The sequence below is a fragment of the Cupressus sempervirens genome, chromosome 8 (assembly GCF_028749045.1).
Source record: "Cupressus sempervirens isolate cs-2001-9-10 chromosome 8, ASM2874904v1, whole genome shotgun sequence".
NCBI classification, from domain to species: Eukaryota; Viridiplantae; Streptophyta; class Pinopsida; order Cupressales; family Cupressaceae; genus Cupressus; species Cupressus sempervirens.
Window position 1 is genome coordinate 31,940,788 of NC_143125.1, and position 24,657 is coordinate 31,965,444.

Below are 24,657 nucleotides of genomic sequence, written 5' to 3' on the forward strand. Positions count from 1 at the left end.
TATCTATCTATCTATCTCTGGAAGATATATCTATTTCATCGAAACTGTTTGTTTGACAGTTAATTAATTTGATTCATTGTTAAAAATCAGGCTAAGGGAATTGGTTATGCAATGAGCAAAGTTGAGGAGCTGAAATGTGTATGCCAAATTGCTGAAGCAACAGGCGTGGTCCTTGACCCTGTTTACAGGTTTTTACAAATTCATCAATTATAATTTGCAATGATTACTGTTTAATCTGTTTGAAAAGTAGGCATTCAGTGTATTTTTGTAGATAAATTTGTATGTAGCTAATCTTCATTTTTGTGGATTTTTACCTAAAGTACTACTACAATCATGCTTTCTGACTTTGGTGAGCTGTGCCAAGTATTCCTGGAGTTGCACTTTCTAATATTAGCTGTGTATGGTATCTTCTGAGGTTGCAGTGTTATTTTCTTGTATTCTAGCCACAAAACATATACTTATCTGATGCAGACAAGAATAGAAATCAATCTAATGACAGCCCATCCTTGTAGCTACGTCTCAAAACCTGTCAGTCACGTGTTATTTAAACCAAAAATTGTTGGGAAACAACACCGTGCACTGCTTTTAGTATTGCTGTTAATGGAATTTTTTATAGGTACATATTGATTGCTGCAGTCAACTGAAATGGTTATAGGCACATAATGATTGCTGCTGAAAAGAATTATATAACACACATCCTTCATCAGCTAGCTGTTGCAACTATCACAGACCCTATCACAGCTACAGAATACAACCAGTAGCCAGTGAAATGCATGTAAATGTCTCTCTTATTAGCTCTTCAGCCATCTTGATTAGTCTCCCTTTCATTTTTTATCCTTTTTTTTTATGAACTATTTCCTCTGCCCTCTACAAAATGATCCCAGAAACCAATCTACTGTTGGATATATAACTCTCATCTTCCTCCATCAGTTCTGGAATGTAGCAGTCTGACTACATGTTTCAGCTTCTTTGACTTTTTTTTATATAAGCATTACCATGTCCACAATATCCTCAGGATGCTCCCTTCTCTAAAGAGTTCAAGTTCTGCTCAATCAGCTAATGGAAACTAATAAAACAGGGTTATTTATCTTTGAATAGTTCTTTGGTGATATCACCGCCAAATTTCTGTGCCTGTTTCCAGTCCCAGGTGATGGCCATTGACATCTTTTTGTAGCAGCAGTGTAGCAATTGCAGGTGTCTTTTTGTTGGAGTTGTGCAATTGTAGTTATGTCTGGTGTAGCAGCTATAGGACTTTTGTAGGCATTCTCCATGGCAAGTGAAAGGCTTCCACATAATGAATTTCTACAACAATAATCATTTTCACAAAACTATATTTCTTACAGTTGGTTCTACAACCTTTTCCGATGCTTGTGCTTGAAACTCACCATTCTTTTTGGGTGATGCAAGTTTGGTGTTTCACCTAAGGCTGTTCATGTCAAAATACACTGGGTAATACATAACACAAGCTTCTATAACAAACAGTTAGGGTAATTAAAATTTAAAACCATGAGCACTTTGATTGAAACCTTTGATATTGCACTTATGTTGATCATCCAAAAATGTTCCTTGTGCTGTTATTTTGCCACTTGACCATATGTTCAACATATTCCCTACATTTTGTTGCTTGACTACTTTGTCATATAAAACATAATATATTTTTTCTCTCCTACCTGTTTCCTTTTATTGATGAGATCCATGGAGACAACCTTTGGCTTATACCCATTTCCTGTAGGGTGAAGGATAGAGAAAGGGAAATAAAACAATAACGATCAAAGTGGGCCTGATCATGTTATTTCCAAACTAGCAACTTCTATATTATTTTTGTTTCTGTGTAATATTAAAAAAATGCATTTTAGTTTTTACATTATTCAAACCATAATTAGAAAGGGGGCATATGCATGTAATTTAAATGTATTTTTAAACAATTAGATGTAAAAACAAAAGAAATAAAAATAAAATAAAATATAGAGGATCTGATCTAAATCACTTATAAATTAAAAGTCAAGGATTATTTCAAATCCTCATTTATCAGTGACATTTTGTAAAACTTTCCGGAATTGAACTTTGTGTTCTATCTTCAAAAGTCCTTGTTTGTTCATAGATCTTGGAAGATAAAAACTCCCTTGTATTTCTACTATCAAATTTTAGAATGACTGTCTCATCTCCAACTTGAACAATTCCATCTGTGAATTGCTTTTGAGCTAGAAATTGGTATTTGTATTCGAGTTTCAGGTTTGAGGCGATTGGTATTTGCAAGCAAATCCTTGACATCACTGGTTTCCAGAGTTCAGGTTTTGTTGTTCACACCATTGATGGCTAAAACTCAAGTCCACATTGCAGAGGAGTTGCCAACATCATCCATCATTTTTTTGCAAGATTTCATACTTCTTTTGTTGTTTTTTTACCTATCATCTATTGCATATTATTGAGACACCATCATACTGAAGGTCCATTACAAATTTGGAGCAAATGTTGGCACAGTGTACAACTTTCTTTGCATTTTGTTTGTGGCAATCAGCATATTTGTAGCCAGCCATCCTTGCAGGTTTACCAGCATTAGAAGGACAGATACGATTTACTACTGCTTAGACCTTTTCCAGCCTTGTCAGGTCTTAAGTCCTATTGAAACCCTACCACCCAGCCACCAAGTATTCCAGCAGTTTGTTCTAGTATTTTAGAGGTTTTAACTACTGTACTTTCACCATTCTTAGTCATTTAAAAATTTTATCTATTGTTGGTGGAATTTGCAGTTTGTCAAAATAAAATGAGTTCTTTTGTAATTAAGGAATTAGTTCCAGACAATTGTCAATTGATAGGTACCAACAATGGGCATTCTCAATGAACATTGGCATTTCTGTTATCATACAAATAGAGGGGGATAGCATAAAATGAATTTTCTTGTGTCTAGTGCACATCCTATAAATGATTGAATATAAATACATCTTTCTGGAACATTGTTGCAAGAAATTGAAATATTATGTTGCTCTGTCACATTGTTTACTCTTTGTAATTAGTCAAGTAGAAATGTTGAGCAAACATTTCGTGTTGTAATGAACTTTGGCAAAGCGTAACTCATAGATGGGAACCATGGCAATGTAATGTTACAATCTTCATGAAGTTGTACTGCAATATCTCGTTAAGGGATCACGAGGGAAGCTCTCAAGAGTGGGAGAATCTCTAACTGTCAATGAAAAGGCTGGTCATCAGTTGCACAGACTACCAAGGCTTATTGCACACCATTACATCATCTTGCAAGACCTTTGAGTCAAAATGGATCAAGACAAGTTAATACAACAAATACTGCAATGGTACAAGGAGAGGAATAGGCAGGAAGACGAGGAACATGACATCAGAAGGAGATATACCTTCAATAATTAATTCTCTTGCAGCTTAACAAGGATAAGACACAATAGTCCAAGCAGTCATGAAGCAACAAAAGAAGATCCTGCCAACTAGGAGAACAAGGAGAGCGATGAAGGCATTCGAGAATAATTGCTAAAGAAATTGAAGGATTTCAATAGAAAGCCCAAACTCACTAATGTTGGCATATTCTGACATTATCTCTGTGTTTGTTAGTTTGTGCTAGTTATTATTTGGTTCTGGTTTGTTATTGTTTGCTAGCTTTTTTAAGCTCCTGGTTGAAAACATGAATACACGGTTACTCATTTCTTTCATTTATAAATATATCTCATAATGCAAAGCAATGTACTCAATTACTCCACAAATTTGATATGGTAACAAAGCATAGACGTAAAGATAGATCAAGCACAATGGGGTGTAGAAACATTGAAGTAGCGACAATTTTGGTGAAGTTCATTGATTACTCTTTGAAATAGAAGCAAAGTTTGATGAGGCAGGAATCTCCATAGTGAGCAAGAATATTCCTGCACCTAAAAAATGAATCATTCTTGTGCCTATGTGGCATTTTGATGCATCATTTGATAGGTGTATAGCTTCTAAAAGGTCAAAGAAAGACAGATTTACAGAAGATTGTGGCAAAAGCTAATTTACTGCCTAAATTGCTACCTTCTGCATGAGAAGGTCATTCGAGAATGCTATGAGAAAGCATTGGAATAGAAGGCAATTCCACAATATCAAAAGAGTGACATAGAAATATCTGTTGTCAACTAGCGACCAATTCTAGCAAATCATAGGTGTTGCTATGGATATGTTATCACTGCAATGTTTGAACTCACTCTTGCTTGTGATGTTTTGATTGCCAATACAGATGCTAAGTTTATTGACATTTTGGGGCCTTTCTCAGAAGCTCCCTTGTCCCATCAATGTTGATTATGCCAGGAAAGTTTTCCTCACTGCTATGCCTTTAGATGCCCAACTTGCAGAGAAATTGGGTGTACTGAGTTGTGTTGTTCCACTTGTGCAGCTTCTCAAAATGGCACATACTATTGCTGAAAGCCTGAATCCATCACTAGGAACCACAAGAATCTGGTAGTGAGGTACAAAGTAGTGATCAATGATGGCATAAAACTCCCTTTCAATGAGGTAATCAAGATACAAAAGGTAAGGGCATTCAGGCACTCTAAAGAAGTGCCACCAAAGATGTTTATTCAAATGTGGAAGTTCATATTAGGATAGTCTAAGAAGAACGCTGCGTCCTCAAAGATCTAGTAATTTACAGTGAGGTTGTTTTCCACTGAAGCATGTATTTAGGTTTTGTCAAGTGAACATTGCATTTGATTTTTTGCATACTCGTCTGTCAATTAGCAGTTGTGATGTGAATCAAACAATAGTCATTTTGGTAAATTTCTCTCTTATTTTTGTCATTAATTAATGCCATGAGGTAATATTTTAATATTACCAAGTAGATTCAAACCTAGGCCAGGAGAGTTAGATCATGTGAAGTTGTAAATTTTCTTTGGAAGTCATTTTCTAAAGGCGTTTTGTGAGAAGAAATAGGAAAAATAGCATCTAGTTCCCAACTAAGTCACAGGATTCGGTGAATCCCAAGCATGAGATTCGGATTTTGCCGAATATTAATTTTTCCCAAAATATTCGATGAAAATCGTCAGTGTTCGCGGACAAAAATTGGGATTTTTTTTTAATTGTTATAAACATTTAAAAACTACTATTCTAGGCATTTGGCAACATATTTTAGGGTTTTGGAACCATTTTTTTAAGCCCTAAAACGCACAGAATTCTGAAAACAAAGGATTCAACAAAGGTTTTAACAATGGTTTGTACAGTCATGTAGGGATGGAGTGTGCACATGCGAAATTTCCAGCTCTTGTAGACGATTGTGCATAGGCTCCTGCAGACGACAACAATTTTCTTTTTGCCTGCAATTTTCCGGCTCCCACGTCTGCAAATTCCTCGAATGTCTTCTTAAATTTATTTCATGTAATTATATAGTCAAGTTTATTTCATGTAATAATATAAAGTAAGTCTTTGTTAAATTTATTTTAATGTAAAAGTCTTGGTTAAATTTATTTAACAATGTTATGTAATAAAGTATTTATTAGGTTGATTTCATTGTAATGTATAAATGTATTGTTTGTTTTATTAAATTTATTAAGTACAAATGAAATAATATTCACTAATCTTAGGTTTATTTCGTTATAATGTAATAATGCATATATTATATTTATTCATTTCAAATTAATTTTTGTTTTATTAAATTTGTTAAGTATAAATGAAATGTTTTAAAAATATATTATTTTTGAAGTAATACAGTTGATTCTTTAAATTTTAAAATGTTTGAGTAAATAGGTCATTAGAAATGTATTTAATCAATCTATTAAATTAATGTGAAATGAAATTTTTATTTTATACTTAATATATACTATGTTTTATACTCTATAAATGTGTCATCGTGTTTATAAAGTTTTTAAATCTATTAGGCAATTTTAATTATTTTGATAATATATGGGATATATTAAATATATTTAAGAAATAATTAAAATTATATAAGACGAATTTAATTCGAATTTTTTTCCGAATTTTTTCTCTTGTCGAACTTCATTCGAATTTTATAGTCATCGAACTCGAATTCGAATTCGAACCTTGTGACTTAGGTTCCCAAAATGGTAGGGAGTTCTCTCCAAAATTTGTTCTCCCAAATTCTTAGCAACTGCACAAATAATTATCGCACATGGAGGACCAAACTTAAAACTCGACTTAAGTTTTAAGAAGCTTGGGATGTGGTGACTAGTACTACAACACACCACAATATAGATGCTGATGAACAAAATACATTTATAGATAGGCAAAATTGATCATTATGTTTTGTGTGTCTGGTGAAGTTCAACTTTTTGTCCAAGACTCATCTACAACCAAAGATGCCTAGGACAACAACTACAAATGGTATATGAGGCAAAGAACCAAAATTAGATCCTAAACTTGCAGAGTAGGCTACACAACCTAAAGATGAAGAATAGAGAATAGTTAGAATCCTTTCTCAAAAGAATTGTTGAGTTTAGAGATTCCTTAGAAGCCTTGGGTGAAACGATTGATGATGTTATCCTGGAAACTATCGTTTTAGAAGCACTTTCATCAAGATGCAAGGTATGTGATTAAACTGAATGCAGACCAATCTCCTAGTTTTGAGAAGCTAGTAAATCTCCTTCAGCTAAGATCATGGTGAAGATGATCATGCAATGGTCACACATAATAAAGGCAAGAAGCCTGTGAAGCAATTCAATGGACCTTCCAAACCTAGTAAAACAACTAGACCTCAGAAGAAGTGTCCAATATGTGAAAGATTTGGATACAATGTGAAGAATTGTTGGTGCAACTCCTTGGCCACAGGATCATCCAACAAGTCACATCAAAAGAAGTCATTTTAAAGTAGCAATCCATGATTGGAGCAAGAGAACAAATAAAAACAACAAAGCAATGTTGTTGAAGCAAAGGATTCTTCGGATGGGAAATATGCATGATCACCCACACTTCAGAAGATGTTTCACCATCAACCTCAATATGGTATGTGGGCTCAAGTGCTACAAAGCACATGATTGTATAGGAGTGGTTTCTCACATTGAAACCTCATCATGGTACAATCTCTCTTGGTGATGATATTACCTTCGACATCCAAGGTATTGATGACATCTCATTATAATTTGTTACACATCTTTGTAGGCTTACTAATATTAAATATGTCTACCAAGTTTTACCAAAAATCTTCTTACTATTAATCACTTTCTTGATCATAACCTTAGGACTAAATTTGATACAAATAAGGACAAAAACGTATGTCTTATCAACTACATCATTGGGTTTGCACCCAGGGCCCTCAAACCGGGTCCAAATGCAAACCAGATTTGAGTTCATGTTGGGTCCTCGTAGGGTCCACCTTTGAATCTATGGGTTCGTCAAAGTCCGAACCACCGTGAACCCACAACTCCAAACACGGACCCTCTGCAAACCAAAGGTACCTAGTGCGGACTCAAGAAGACACCACACAATCCCACAAAAATCACTTGGGATTCATGGCTATAAAGTGAAAACATGGGCCCAAAAAGTATTAAAGTAACATTTATTATTATTATTTTACCCTCCAAAACCTAAAACAACCCAATTAAGGAGACTCCAAACACATTTCATTTCACATTTACTCTCTCATTTGGCTCTTTGATTTTTCTCTCTCCATCTTGCAAGTTTGAATTGAGGTGATTGTATTTGAAGGAGATTGTTAATGGTATGCGTTTCAACCATATTCTATAGTTTTTTGATAGATTGTTTCAAGTTTTTGAAAAGTTTAAAAAAACATTTAAGCATTTGTAGAAGTTTTGAAGCTTGTTTTTTTTTTTTTCATTTTTGTTATAGATTGCAACAATTAGTAGTCAAAGCTCAATGGGTGGGTCTCAAGAATTTAAAATTGATAAAGGGCCTCCCTCATGGAAATACATTACAAGAATTTCTCAATGTCTGGAGGTGGGGGGTAGTTATGGAAATGTAATTTTTGCAACTCATAATATAGAAGCTCCTACTAGCAAGTAAAACTTTATTTTTTGGGTCTTGGGGGTAAAGGGATTAATATTTGTGAAGTTCCACCAAGGGGAGATAAGAAGGGCTGCCAATTGGACAAATAACAATATTCATTAAAGAGCAAGAAGATACAGATAAATTAGTTGCAAAAAGAAAAGAAACTGGTTATAGTTCAAGGGAAAAAAACACCACCATCCCCCACTCAACTAACCTCTAGACATCCCTTTTCGCCTATGTCTTCTAGGGAGGATGAAGATGTAGATGAACCACAAGTCACCACCACCAAGAGAGGCCCACTAGATCAAGCATTTCAAAATGAGGCAAGATATATTGCTGATGAAAATCTATGTAAATGGTCTTCCATTCAACTTAGTAGGGTCACCCTATTGGAGGGAGATGGTGACAACAATAAATAATGTACCTTCTGATTACCAAGGTGTACACGACCTTATTGCATAAAGAGAGGAAAAATGTAGAGGCCCAATTAAACCAAATTAGAGATTCTTGGGTTCAAATAGGCATATCTATTGGCTCCGATGGATGGAAAGATTGCAAAAATCGCCCCTTGATCAATGTTATTGTAGTTTTCTCAAAGGGGGCAATATTTTTGATGGCTAATGACTATGGAGGGTAGTGAAAGATGCAAAGTTCATTTCCAGAATTCTTTGCGACTCCATAGAGAGGGTGGGCCATGATAACATTGTCCAAGTAATTACGTATAATGCAAAAGTTTGCAGGGGCGCAATGTGCTTCGTAAACACTAGATATGATCACATCTTTTGGACACTATGCACCGTACATTCGCTTAATTTGATGATGCAAACAATTGGCACCCAAGTAGATTGGGTGAAACAAATTTACGAGGGTGAGGAGATTCAAATGTTTATGATAAATCATCATATGTCAAAGCAATTTTCAGAACTTTATCCAAATTGGAACTATTGAAGGTAAATTATTAAAATTTAATTTATCTAGTTTTATTTATAATTTTATGACATGTTTTGCATAATTGAATGAAATAATGTGTTGTTTACAACTTTAAATTTATTAAATGTGTTACTAACTACTAACATGTTCTTAGGTGGCTGAAACCTTCTTTGCATCTCACAATCGTCTTGCGCCAACATCTAAAGGTAAAAGAGGCATTGTCACAAATCATCATTAGCAACCAATGGGGAATTTCGAAGCAGTCCAATATAGTAAGGGCCAAAAATCAAAAGCAATGATATTGGATGATGATTGGTGGGTTCTTATGGAGTATGTATTGGAATTCACCGAGCCAATCGTGTCTATGCTTCGCTTTGCTGACAGTGATGAACCATGCCTCGGGGATGTCTATAATGCAATGGACAACATGTTGGAGAAGATAAAAGTGGTAAGTTATTTTAATTTATAATACATTCCTCCATCATTTTTTATTTAGAGATATCCAAATTTTTAATTGACATAACTTACATCAAGATAACTTAAATGAACATTTGATTTCTCAAGTGATATAGAGGAGAGAGAATGATCTTGAGTACACCTTTTATAAAAAGGTCAAAGTGATTGTTCTCCATCGCTGGAACAAATGACCACACTTCTGGACCTCCTCGCCTATACTCTCTCCTAAATGTTGTAGTGGAAAGGTACTCACTATTCTTGGTAGAGTACCACCATATAGAGATGTTGAGGTTGGTAGTGGGTACAAGAGGGCACTTAGCAAGCTCTTTAGTAATCCAGAGGTGGGGGCAGCTATTGGGAGAGAATTTTAATTATTCATCTCAGGAAAAGATCTTCTCCCTCTTGCTATAAATGACCAAAGTAGGTTAGATGCAATTGCATGGTAGTACCTTCATGGTCAGGGTAATGTGTACCTCCAACCTCTTGCCATTAAGATTCTCTTGCAAGTAAGTTTTTAATTTTAACTTTTTTTCTTTTTTTAGTCACTTGCTTTTCAAAACTTAACACTTAACATTCTTGAATTTATCTTTTATCTTTTATTTTGAATTTTGTTAGTTTTCTCTCCAGGTTGCTAGCTCTTCTACTGTTGAGCGGAATTGGAGTACTTACTTATTTATCCATTCAGTCTAGTGTAACTGGTTGGCTGCCAAAAAATTGAAGACTTGGTGTTTGCTCACACTAATTTGCATCTTGTGGCATACAAGGATTTGAAATACAAAAAGGGGCGGAGAAGTTGTGGGCGCTGACTTGGATATGAGCATTTAGGATTCTCCCTAGAGCCACTCTGCTTGATGTGGACGATGATGACATGACACTTGATAGATCTACTGGCAGAGGAACCCATTTGGGTGATAATGAGGATCTACTAGCAGCTGTGGAAAATGAAAATTCTATAGATGATTTTTCGATAGTCCATTTAATGATTGGTCAAAACTTTGATATTGATGAACATTAAACTTTGAATCATGTTTCAACTTTCAAATTTTCTTGAATTATATTTAAATCCAGTAATTTAATGCAATGATTTTCATTAGAATGACAGAATCGTGTTTTAATGTTTATCTTTGGCATTTGGCTTGATGAATTATCAAGCATCATGTTATGAAATGATTTAACCCTTTTGTATATTTCTCTTACTTTTTTGTATTTGTAATGTATTGGGTGGATATTTTGCAAGCGACAGTTTTGGGTAAAAATTCAGTCGCAAAATAGGATGACCAGCCACAGCGTGTGAGACAGAGTCTCTCCTACCTTAAGGGGAAGGCTCCCCCTTCTCACTGTTCCTTGGATCAACTCAAGGTAAGCAAGAAATTGAGAGATTTATAAACTGGGTGTTACTATTATCCTTTCTTCTTAACTTTCAAGAAAGGATCCACTTATTCGTAAGGCGAATAATGGGCAAGGTGAATCTCTAATTACACTTCTATCACGAGCTGAAAATAGTGATACCGATAAATTTTAACTAACTCAAAGGCTAGCCAAAACGTACCAGTTTGGCTCTAAGTCCTGTTGTACTTCTATGTGGTAAAATGTTTACAATTAGGGCACAAAGACTCCTAAAAGTAACAACAATCTAACTATTTTGCGAATCAAGATGAAAATACAAGCTACAGACAAAGCTTCTAGCTATGGATTTTCACAATTGTTCCTGGTCAAAGCTCAGGATTCAATTGTTTCTTAACTCTTTTCTATCAATCACAAGATACAATATCAATGACAAAAGATAGTACGAATCAAAGGTAACTTGAATGAATTATAGACAAAGCTTACAATTCACACAAATAACAATCTCACTTAATCAAAGTTAAGTCTCAAATGCTCCTTTGTATTCACTTCCTCTCAAAATAGTGCTACACAAACAAAGTTCTGCTGGCACAATTTCTCCAGAGCTCTCTTGCATAAAGATAATGATGATTTTACAATGAGGGGGGCACTCCTTTATATAGGCAAAGAAGTTGAGAAAAAGGGGGAGGGAAAAGTGGGAGCAACTCAACCAACTTTGACTAAGTCTAACTACAGAAACTAATGGATTACATCCAACTGCACATGCAACTCGCATTACATCTTTTACATACATGCAATTACACTTTATCATGTAATGCATCTTAAACAACTATGAAGTAGAAATTACATAACAATCTTAAAGATTGCTTCTTAATGCTTTGAATTTCACAATGATGTCACGCACTGTACGAAGATCAGCAATCTCCATTGTCTTTGATATGGCTTCGATCCTCATTGCATTCTCATATGCTGATTGAACAACTTTAGAATTTGCTGTTGTATTATCCAACAAGTGTTTTGTCAAGGATTTGTACAAAACGAACTTGTTCATTGTGTGCGAACCAAATTCTTCAGAATCTACATCAGCATTGATTCTGATTGTATATTCTGAATTCACTCTCTCTGCTGCCAAAAGATTACCAAGATTATCAGTAGCACGGCATCGCAATTGCTCCAAATCACAAGTAAGGCTTGTTTCAACTGCTTGACAATCTTCAAGAGCCACTTGCAATTTTGTGATCAACTTTATTAAGGTCTCTTCCTTGTAACCAATGAGTCCTTGAAATCTGAAGAACATTTCACATGACGGAAGAAAGTCACATGAGACCATAGCATTTAGATCAAATTTTATCATTTCATCCCAATCCTCAAGGATTTCCTTAAGGTTATCTGCTTCCTGAGTCAAAGAAGAAATTAAGCTTAGTTCCATTTTGTTCATCTCTTTGATACGCTTTAGAACTGCAAGTGTCTCTGTGATAGCTTGAACTCCTTCAACAATGATTTCCTGTATCCAAGACTTAGTAGCTTCTTCAATCAACCTTCTTTCCTTAGATGTTTGTGATGCAACAACATTCTGAGAAGATTGCTTCTGGATGACCTCATTGAAACGAGCTATTTCCTGTTTCAATTGATTCTTCTTTTCCCAAAGCTCATGACTGCTTTTTGATACATTTGCCAATGCATCATGAGCATCTTGTAAAGAACTCAAACGAGATTGCTTTCCAACTTCAACCTTAGTAAATTTTTAATCAGAGCTAGTGAGTTCTTCAACAGGTTTATCTACTAAGGGCTCAGCAACCTCAACATACTTGGTTTTGTCAGAATCAACCAAAATTCTAGAAACAATCTTGTCCTTTAGAGATTTGGATTTAGTCTTCTTCACAGGAAGATTGTTAGGAGGAACAACCACCTTCCTTCTCTTCATTGTTATTCTACTCAACCATGCAAACAGGCTGAAACTTTCATCTATAGAAGCAAGCACAGTGGAGACCATTGGCATTGATCCAGACCATATATCTGTAGTGACTAAACAAGATTCGGTTTGCACTGCTGTAGGCATAGGAACATGTTGTGAAGATTTTGTCATGAAAAGTTCAAATCCTGTCAAAGATGTATCAAGTTGGGAAACTTGACCACTAGTAAGAGTCAAAAAATCTTCAAACACATTTGCTAAGTGTTCAAATTGATCATGTGCAGGAACACGAGGAGCAACAGATGAAATCGGAAGAGCCATGGTATTAACTTCTGAGACGGAAATAGAGTGAGTGAAAACAGTATAAAATGAATCTACATCATCATCAACCTCATGCAAAAAGGGCTCTTCATGTAGAGAAGATGTGCAAGCTTGTGCAGGCTTGGGGGGAGATATGATTCTTATTTCTCCTTCCTCTGAATCTTCTTTCTCGAATTCTGTTTCCAATTCTTCTTCTGATTCTGTCACTGATTCTTGAATTGGTTCAGGAACTTGGGATGATTTAGTCCCTTTTCTGCCCTTTAGTTTGATTTTGAGAGTATTCTTGACATTTGAAGATGAAGCACCATCTTTCCTAGTAATTTCCAGTTGTGACTTCCTGCCAGGAGGACCAAAGCTTCCACAATCTAGACCCATTTTAGGATTTACTCTTTTTAGGCCTTTACTTTTTAACCACTTGTTAGTGTTTGCTAAGATGGATTGAAACCTATCCATAATAGATTTACCTTCTTTTTGTTGCCATTGAATAGGAAAAGGACACATTTTATCAAAACCGGCTTGATGAAATTCCGGATCAAGGATGTCGCGATCATCTTCAACTTGGAAATCTGGAGGGATTTCCAACATATTAAGATCGATTATTTGTTGCAAGGTTAACCTGCAATAATCCATCTTCATAATATCAAGCTCTGTTCTCATGTCAATCCAAATGTCTTCAATGCGATGAACATGAGTATAAGCCCTCTTTATCTGAGAGTTCATCTCTCGATAATCAAAGTCAAATCTAGCCTTGAACCTCTTCAATGTAATCAATTGCAACTCTGCTTCCATATTCTTTGCTTTAGGCACAGAAACAATTGAATAATTGCCAATAGATAAAGGCCTAGCTGAGGTGATGCCAAATCCGGGCCTATGTGACGCATGTTGATCATTCTGCACGTCCATGAGTTGTCTTGCTAACTCCATTAGAATAATTCGATCTGTAGCATACCTAGGTAAGGTATGCGGCTCTCCTTTGAAATATCCAACTCTCAAGTATGTGAAAGTGGAAAATTGAAGAAAAATGCAGCCGTACTGGTTTACCTTTTCCCATGTTGCATCAGATACTCTTTTGATACACAATTGTTTGTTGAACAGACACCTGTAATGTCCAAAGAAAGCATCTTGGACTCTTCTGTAATGACATTTACTGTTAGCCAAAGTAATTTGGTCATAGTATTCCCAAACAGGTACTTGAAGATGATCACCTTTGTTGGAAAGACCCGAAAAAGACCCCATAGCAGCAGCAATGTAAACTAAATATGAATTCATGTAAAAAGGTACTGATGTTCCTACATTGCATATCTGCTGACAGAGTGCAGTACTGATAAGCTCTCCCCAAAAGATGTAATGTCCCCTTCCTAGCATTCATAGCATGATGTTGTCGTTAGCCTATTTCCCCACGGTCCCGTAGGTTAACCAAGACATTAAAGGGAGTTAGAGGCCATTTGGCCTAAACAGTTTCAGTTGTAGGTCTTTCTGAGGGGTTTTAAGGCAACTTTGGGCATACTTACTATTTATAGTAAGTCATCTTGGATATGGTCTGACATCCAGTGGCAACGGTATGTCGATGGTAATTGTTTAAAATTGACAAGAAGACTTGTTTATCATTGATAAGATTTGTTATGCATTGATAAAGCTATTTTATAAAGTTAAGTTTAAATATTTAACTTTATTCATGCATAGACTATAGTTTGTGGGAAATATTTAAATTAAAAGAATCCCCTTTATTTTATAACACATTGGAGACATAAGTTACATAAAGGGAGTTATGTTTTATCCCACATTGAGAAAACGAAGGATTGAGCTCTTGTGAGAACACTATAAAAGAAAGGGAAGAGCTTCTTTTTAGTATGCTTGGAAATATCAAAAAAATTGGAAAATTTTCTGGAGGTTATGTCTCAATAGTTTGGAGGACGAAATCCCTTCAAGCTGGAAATCTTGACGCCATTGAAAGATATGGTCTTGAAATTCAACATAGTAGCAGTCCGAAAAAGCAGAACCGAAAAAGCAGGCTGAAAAAGTGGATACGAAAAAGCAGAACCGAAAAAACAGATCCGAAAAAGCAGTCCGAAAAAAGCGGAACCAAAAAAGCAGGCTGAAAAAGCGGGTACGAGAAAGCAGTCCGAAAAAGCAGGCTGAAAAAGCAAGCTGAAAAAGCAGGCCGAAAAAGCAGTTCATAAAAAGCAAAGCAGAAGGGGAAGCATTGAAGAAAATTATTACAGCCATCTACAACCAGGTTCTTTTGTTAGTATTGTTTTTTAGGGTGTTATAAACTTTCAGCTGTAAGTGTGCATTATACCAGCATTATCATTTTGTAATCCATGTAAATGCCAAAGTCTTGGCCATATTTCATGAGCATTGTATTTTTTCATTGCAATTAAGAAAATAATAGTTGTTGGTGTCATTTAAGAAATTTAATATCATTATTTATCAGCTAGTTAGTTCGCATACCAACTGTTTGTAAAAATGTCAGTTGGCTGTAGGTGTTCATTTCTCATGCTTAGCTCATATGTATACACTGAATATTGTCAAAATTAGTAGCACACTCATGTTAGGTCATTGTGTAGTCCATTGTAGTCTTCTAGCACAAGATTCTCATTGATGCAAATTGAAGAAAAAGTCATTTGAAACTAGCTGAAATACTATATCAGTCATACGTCCCTTGCATGTGAATTGTTTGATGAAATTCCTTGAGCTTTCATCAGCATTTTTGAGGGCAGATTTGAGGAGGGTTATTACAGTGGTATCAGAGCTTGCTTGCAAAGTGTTTGACGAAATGTCAAACAACTGAAGTATAAAGATTGTTTGGTGTTTGAAGAAGTTATAACCTATTGGGGTTATTACAAAAGATGTGTTCTTTATTCTCTATGATTTGAAACATAAATTTGTACATCCATGGCTCAAAGTCGGAAGAATCCTTAAGACCACAAATTCTGCTGAGAAGGATGATGAGATCCTTGTATTCCTGTTTAAAATTGGACCGATGAAGAGTCTTTGGCCACCTGGAAAAATTACTTCTTTTGTTGTCTAACCAGTAAAGGTTGACATACTTCTAATAGTTACTTTTTTGTACATTCCAACAAGCCAATGAGGAATCTTTGGTCAAATCAACATATTTTGATTTATGAGGAACTTTGAAGACTTGTTCAATCACTTCAAGGTCAAGGCTAATAATAACCTTGCCATCAGCATCTTTGATATTCCTTGTCTTAGGAGTGCAGCGCCAAGCACATCCGTAGACAAAATCAGGTTCTATGGCCGCCATGGGAAATGTAGAAACCAAATGGATGTTGCTTCTTTTAATACATTTCATCTCATGCATAGCTGGAGCTTCAATCCTTTGTAGAAAATCGGCTACATCTACGTGACCAATCTTGGTGTCTAGTATGTTATCCAGAACAGACGTAACTGAAGAAGGAACTGCATGAGCCAATTCTTTGTCATATCGGTATTTCATCTTGCCCTTGGATTTGGAAGGCGAGGACATTTCTTGTGCTCGTACTGTAACACAAAAATTCCAAAACACAAATACATCGTCAGAAGGAATGTCCATGTAAGTGGATTCCAGAGCAACAGTGAAGATTCGAAAATGAGTGACTTTCGAAGAGAAAGCGTATGCATATGCAACGGAATGTGAAATGAAATGAAATAAAAGTATGAATATGGAAAATGGAATGGAATGAAAATGCGCGAAGGTGAAATGCATGGGAATGCATGCAAAGTGAAAGTTATTGATTTCAAAAGTGACTTAAATGTTTTCAAAGCTTTATTGAATGAAGCATGTATATATGTAAATGCAATATGTAATAGAAGGTGAAAAAAATGAAATGAGGTGTAAGTGCGAATGTGTATACTTTACATGTATATGCGGATGCGAATGGAGGGTAACATGTAAAATATGTTATGAGGTGGAAACATGTATTTATTCATATAAGTGCGAATGCATATATGAAGATGAAAATGAAACAATGGAGGTGAGATAATGAATTATATAGTCACTTTTGGAGGAAGAAAGAAGTCAAAATTCACAAAAAGTGAAAATAACATCTTTTTTGTCTTTTCAAAATATGACTTTTGATCAAAATTGGACCTTTTGGATGCAATTACACGTAAGACATTTCATGTAATCGTGTCATGTGAATGGAAGCGAAAAATGAGAGGGATGAAAATGGAAACAGAAAATAGGATTACATGCATGTGCAGATGGCGAATGAAGTGAAAAACATATAATTGCATTTGTCAGATGAAATGTGAGATGTAATGACATGGAAACGGAATGTGAAATGAAATGATAATGCTTTCGCATGTAGTGAAGGAAAAACAAGTTTTTGGAAAAAAACTTGCAACTTCTCCAAAATGGACAAAAACTAGCAACAAGCACACAAAACCAAAACAAAAGAAAAACATATCTTTGAAAACAACTCAAAACATGTCAAGATGCAATGCACTCCCAAAGATGAAATTCGAATTTGGAACTTGGGGAAGAACCAAAGACATCAAAATGAAAAAGAAATTCATATTTAAAGGAAAAATGCATATTCTAAGGCAAAGATTTTCACAAATGGCATCCATTCAACGATTTCATGCATAAAATTAGCAAGGATAAGCATGAATTAAAATGTAAGAAAGAAGAGGTCCACTTACATGATGAATATGTGCCAAAATGAAGGAAAAGATACTCTTTGTTTGAATTTTTCTTCAAAAAATGATGAGAACTTTTCAAATCTCCAAAATCCGAAAGATGAAGGGCAGCAAACAAGGAGATTATTTAGCAAAATGCCAAAACGTGCCCTAGATTAGCTCCTTCTTGCAACGTTTTAAAGATTGCATGTTCTTGAGCCGTTTTTGCCAAAACAAGCAAAAAACATGATCTTCAAAGTAAAATGTTTTGATGATTTAACACCAAAATAATGATCCTCAACCAATCTAATCACCTAATGAGGTAAAAACGACTTGATCTCATGCAAAAACGTGATCAAACTTGGCAGATTTATGGAGTTTTATGCAAAAAATGTGCCCTAGATTAAGAGTTTCAAACACGTTTTTGGGTGCAATAACTTGATTTTTGATGAGGGCAAAATGATCACCTCTCCAAAACATGATGAATGCAACTGATTTCATTCAAATCCATGGAGAAAATCAAAAGTTATGATCAAAATAGGAGGTTTTTGGAACAAAAACATGTTTTCTTCACATAATAGGACATTTTTATGTTCATTACATATTTTAAAACATGTAGGAAAGCAAAATAGGACCTTTTTGAGTCCAATGCATGTTTTAAAATATGTCTTGAGATATAATCTCACTTTTTGAAACTCATTACATATTTTAAAATGTGCAAGTCTCCAAAATTTCACTTTTTGGAGTCACATATTTTATAAACATATCTCACTTTTTTCATGCACAAGCATGAAAACTCAACTTTTTATGTCATTGCATCAAAAAGGTCTACATTTACAAGCTTTTGATGTAATGACTTGAAAAAGGTCCTCAAAATGAGTTTTCATATGCATTAGCATGAAAAGTTTGCACTTTTCATGGTTTTTTACATGCATATGCAGATAAAATGTCCACTTTTAGGCTTTTAAGTTATGCATTTCACTTATTTTTATAAAAATGTCAACAATATGGGTCAAAAATAATATTTATGCATTATATTAATCAATATGAGTCATAAACATTATTAAGTTCAAGTGACATTTATATAAGTATTTGATTTAAAAATAAAAAATTTAAAAAGTAACTATATAGTTCTATAGTCACTTTAAGTGAAAAATTAAAAAGTAACTCAACTTAAAATTATAACATAAAGTGCACTATAGTCACTTTAAGTTATAAATTTAAATAAAAAGTAACTTTAAAACATAATAAAATGTGAATAAAATGTTATATTTTCAAAAAGTGAATGTCAAAATGAAAATATAACATCATTTTTTTAAATTCGTGCTGTTGCACCTAAAATGTCCACTTTTGAGGCACTAAAATGACCATATCTCTTGACTAACAACTCCGATTGACCTCTAGGTTAGACCGAATCGAAGGAGAGATCAAAAGGCATAACATGAGCAAATTCAAAGAACCAAAAACAAGCAAACACAAACTCAAAAGCAAAGAAAGGACTGTGAAGGCTTCAAAAATCAAGCAAAGGCTCGACAGAAAGCGAAACAAAACGACTTGACAAAGGCCTTCAGTAAAACAACTTGATATTCGAATTGAAATGGATCAATCGATCAACATTAAGCAATTGAATATCAAATTCAAACTTAGAGAAACACGAAACTAGCTTGAAAAAGTTTCGTGCTGTTACCAACATTTTGTGGTGACAAAATGCAGGACAATAGCTGGCTCTGTCTGGGGAATGTTACTCGTTTGTTCTTGGAAACAAAGAGTGACATAGTATCCAGTTCTCTAAGTGCCTTTATCCACTCCATTGGGCAATAGAGTCAGGCAACAAAAGAAAAACAAAAATTAAGCTAAAGACTCAAAAACCAAAACTATGTACAAGGAGTTCTTATCTGATAATTACTGGAAGTAATGTTTCAGATGTTGTCCATTGTAAGGTAGTGGCATTGATGTTCCATCACGGTATGCAAGCCAAAAACTGTTTTCACCCGCAATCTGATGAATTGTGAAAGGACCTCGCCAAAGAGAATCAAATTTTCCATGCATTCCTTTGTGTTCTCGCCTTGTGTCCCAGAGTACGACAAGATCACCAATTTTAAATTCTTGATATTTGGCCTTCTTATCAAAGAGAACTTTGACTTGTTGCTGATGAGCAGTAAACGTATCAACCACTTCTTTTCTTTGTTCTTCCAACTGCTAAAGAAACATAATTCTCTTATCCAGTGCATTTGAATAAGTTTCATCTTCAATGGCACGCACCAACTTGAGAGCAGGAAGCTCTAAAGTTACTGGAATTTCAGCATTAACCCCATATAACAATTGAAAATGAGACATTCCAATTGCTCACTTTGGAGTGATCTGATCTACCCACAAAGCATCAAACAAAGCCTTGTGGCAAGTTCGCTGATTTGAATCAGTCAACTTCTTCATGATATTCACCAAATTTTTGTTGCTTGATTCCGCTTGACCATTACCTTGAGGGTAATAATTAGACGCATGTGCCAAGGTAACTCCATGATTGAAATAAAATTCAGTAACCTCCTTTGAAGAAAAAGCAGCTGCATTATCTGCGATAATCTTATTCGGAACACCAAAACGTGAGATGATGTTCTGTTTCAGGAAGTCACAAATAATCTCTGAGGTAGAGCCTTTCAATGGAATTGCTTCAACCCATTTGGTGAAGTAATTCGTTGCTGCTAGTATGTAAGTATGACCTTTGCTGGAAGGTGGATTAATTGTACCAATGAAATCAATTCCCCATTGTTGAAATGGCTCATCAATTACTACTGGTTTTAATGGAAGAGCAGCAAGTTTCTGCCTACCAACAAATTGCTGACATAACTCACACTTCCTTACCCATTGATGTGCATCTTGAAAAAGTGTGGGCCAATAGTACTGTGCTCTCAAAATCTTGTGAGTAGTGATAGGTGCCAAGAAATGTCCACCACATGCTTGATTGTGAAAAGAATCCAAAAGTCGGACTTGCTGTCTTTTATCAACACACCTTAAAAATGTTTCATCCAAAGCTCACTTGAAAAGACCATTCTCCCAAAGAATAAAACTAGAAGCTTTCAACGTGAGAGTCCTTCTTTCTTTGTGTGTCAAGTGAGGAGGACATTCGCCATAATTTAGATAATAAGCCATGTCAGAGAACCAATCATCTGTTGTACTAACAAACAATACAGTAGGAAGTCAAGAGGAGTTTGCATCTTCTACTTGTAATGGTTCATTTTCAGCCATAAGCTGACAAAGTCCCTTACCACGAACTAACTTGGCAGGGCGTAACTCCATATCATACTCTTGAATCTTGGCAATCCAATTCCCTCTTTTTGTACCAAAATCCTGCTGAGTCAGGATAGTCTTGACTATAGTATCCGGAACTAGAGCAATGATATGAGAATTTAAAATATAGAATCTAAAATGCTTTACTGCCTTGACAACAGCATAAGCATGTTTCTCCATTTGGCTGTATTTCAATTCATGAGCTTTCAGAGGACAACTCATAAATAAAATAGGTGATTCAACACCTTCATTATTTTTCTGCATCAGAATAGCAGAAAGGGTATGCTCTGAAGCATAACTATACATAATAAAGCTTTTAGTGTAATCGGGACATACCAGCACAGGAGCATGTGCTATAGCCTCTTTGATTTCCGCAAATGCTTTCTTTCCTTCCTGATTCCAATGAAATGCATTCTTTCCTTTCATCATCTCAACAATATGACAAGTAAGTTCAGCAAAGTCTGGCACAAATCTTCTAAGAAAATTCACCTTTCCGAAGAAAGAATGAACTATTGTCTTACATGATGGTAAAGATAAATTTTGAATCGCTATCACCCTCTCAGGATCAATTTTGATACCTTCTTTTGACATAATATGTCCCAAGAGCTTTCCTTCCATCAAACCAAAAACTGACTTCTTGGTATTTAAAGATACACCATGTTGCCTACACCTTTCTAAAACTTGTCGTAGATGAAAGAAATGATCTTGACGATTTTTGGAATAAACAGTCAAGTCATCTAAGTATACAACGATACTTTCATTGATTTAACCATCAAAAGCAAGATCCATTGCTCTTTGAAAAGTCACTCCGGCATTAATCAAACCAAAAGGCATCCGTGTATATGCAAAAGTACCCCATGGGGTAGTAAATGCTGTCTTGTATTGATCATCTTCACAGACCTCAATTTGATTATACCCAAAAAAGCCATCAAGCATAGATAACATCTCAGAACTAGTGATAGCTTGCAAAACTTGATCCATGACTGGCAATGGATAATTGTCCTTGAGTGATGGTCGATTAAGATTACGGAAATCCACACATATGTGAATTTCACCATTCTTTTTTCTGACAGGAACAATATTGGCTACCCAAGATGAATGATGAATAGGAAAAATGATACCTGCTTCAAGCATCTTATGAATTTCAGCTAGGATAGTACCTGAGATCTTAGGATTGTATTGCCTCTACTTTTGATGGAAAGGAGTGGCACCAAACTTTAGAGGAATATCATGCTGAACTTATTTAGGATGGAAAGATTTCAAATCTCCATATGAATAAGCTAGGACATCTCTATATTTACGAAGAAGAACAATGAACTTTTCCTTTTCTTCATCTGTGCACCAATTTCCAATGTTCACTAGCTTTGGGTCTTCATTTGTACCAATGTTGTGTTTCTCATAATGTTCCATAGACCTGGTTCTTTCCTTTTGTTGTTCTTTGATATATCTATCATGTTTATCAAACAATTTTTCCAAAGAAACCAAACCTTTAAGAATCTTGTTCCCTTTTAGTTGAATGACTTCATGACCGGTTTCTGGATCTACTTCAGAGAGCACTTCATTGGGACCACATTCACCTCCTTCAAAATACATTTCATCAAATCCTTCTTTTGTCTCAAGAAAGTTGATAATCTGATTCTCATCATTGAACACTTGCCAATGTTCACAATTATCAGGAATACTTGGTCGGTAGACCAACTGTATTTCATAGATGTTATCTTCAAAATCCTGATGTGGAAGTAGAAGAGTAGCTGAAACTGCAAGCATATCAGCTCTATCATTCAACTCGCTAGGAATGACTGAAATGTTGAAAGCATCAAAAAGCTGGATGTAATCCCAAGCTAAATCACGATAGTGTCTAAGTCGGTCATTTCTAGCTTGATATTGACCCTTAATTTGATACACTACCAATTCAGCATCACCTTTAACATGCAAGTTCTAAATTCCTCTAGCCTGCGCATGTTCGATCCCAATATCAAGGCTTCATATTCAGCCGTGTTATTGGTGTTAGGAAACTGCAACTTGTACGAAAATGGGAAGAATTCACCATCAGGTGAAATAAAAACAACTCCAGCACCGGATCCCATAGAAGCACAACTTCCATCAAATTCCATAACCCAAATAATATTAGAGCTGCTTGTACTTACACCAGAATTATTTAGAATAATTCTTCCTTCAAGGGAATCAGTAGAATCACTTTCATAATGCATCTCTTCATCCTTTAAATAATCCATAGGATCATCTTTAGGGATATTTTTGTCATCAGGAATGACATCTTCATCTATGGCATCAGCAAATTTCTCAGTATCTGATAATAGTAAAGAGCTTTCAGACTCTGTCCAATCTTTAGCAAACTCAGATATTTCATCAATATGTAGATAATAATTTCTCATTCCTGCTAATTCAAAAAGAATTTGGGCATGTGGATCATTGGATTTGACTACCACATACTTAGTTTCTTGTTCAGGATACAATTTTTGTATCACACCCTTAACAGGTATTCTAGCTTCAGTCATATCCATGTTAAGTTCTCCTCCTACATCCTTACAGAAATTGTGACCAAGTAACATACCATAGGAGGCTGGTACATCAACAACTAATACCGTCATTTTGATCTTTTTGTCTGGAAAAGACGCAAAAGAAAACTGAGCATCTTTGATTTTCCCTTTCAGAGGCACTTGTTTTTTCTCCATAGAATAACAGCTACCAAAAGATTTGGTTAGGGTCAAACCTAAGGCATCTGCAACCTTGGCAGGCATGACATTATCAGAGGCATCTAAATCTATGTTGCAGTTACTTAACTTGAAACCATTGATCAAAAGGGAAAGATAGAAAGGCTCAATTTTCCCTGGAATGGAGGATGGAATGGTTACTAAGTTATTTGGCATATTCTTGACTTCAAGAGTAACTAGGTGGGTTTGAGTAGGGTGGGATTCTTTCACAAATTTGGCAAGTCTTTCCATCTAGTCTAGATAAGCTTGTAGGTATTCTACCTCAGACATTTGAATCTTGGTCTTCTTAGCATGATCTATAATATCAAAAGCTTGAAAGGAATTTGCTAAAGAAGAATTAAAATTTTCAGCCTGAGATTTAGGCATACTGGGCTTCAAAACAGAAGATTCAGGAATAGTTTGATCAGCACTTACTTGATTTTTAGCTGGATCATTAGGCAGACTGCGCAATGGTGTTCCCCTTTTTTCAATGGTAATAGGCATCTGAGGAGCATCCAGCTTCTTTTCAGCCTCTTCTTGTTGTTGAGCCAACTTAGTTTGTGAACGTGTCATCACCGCATAAGCTTGTGCAAAATCAATTTCATGATCTTCTTCAGCACTGTATTGCATATAACCAATAGTAGAGTCGCCAACTGCCTGAGGATCCTCATGATACAGAGCAGCAATATCCTCGAAAGGATATTCATCTTGATTTTCATTCAATGGATCAGCTTCGAAGTAACCAGTAGCTGTGTTACTTGGTGGTGCTTCGAGCGCAAGCCTCTCCGGTGGAGGAGGAAGCTTATTCTGATTCTTAGCCGCATAATTGTTTGCAGCATTAGGATAAGGTCGCCTTGGAATATCCTTAAATGGTGCTGCATATGAACCTTGATATATTTGTTTCTTGAGAGCAAGAAGTTCATTTGCCAACTTTTGAACTAGTGGATCGAATGTACCCGATGAAGAAGAAGATTTCGAGGTGGAATTATTCTTGAATCGTGGAACATTTGACATAGTAACATAGTACCCAATAGTAACATTCAAAAACCAAAATTCAAATAGAAATTCGAATACCCATCCTAACAGCGGCATGGTGGCAGAATGGTGGAGGTAGGGGTACTTGGGTACTCCAAGTAC

General features: G+C 35.5%; 1 protein-coding gene and 1 pseudogene across 2 annotated transcripts in view; both read left to right on the forward strand.

The window, feature by feature from the left end:
* The window catches only part of D-CDES (D-cysteine desulfhydrase), a 288,605-nt gene that overhangs the window by 196,190 nt on the left and 67,758 nt on the right, over positions 1-24,657 (forward strand). The window contains exon 9 of one of the 2 annotated variants that reach the window (XM_089796697.1): positions 91-188. In XM_089796697.1, coding sequence (XP_089652823.1) covers positions 91-188 — 98 coding nt within the window. The remainder of the gene's footprint in view (positions 1-90; positions 189-24,657) is intronic. The other variant, XM_089796698.1, reaches the window with a different exon arrangement.
* LOC149541439 (putative enoyl-CoA hydratase 1, peroxisomal) lies at positions 334-4,629 on the forward strand (annotated as a pseudogene).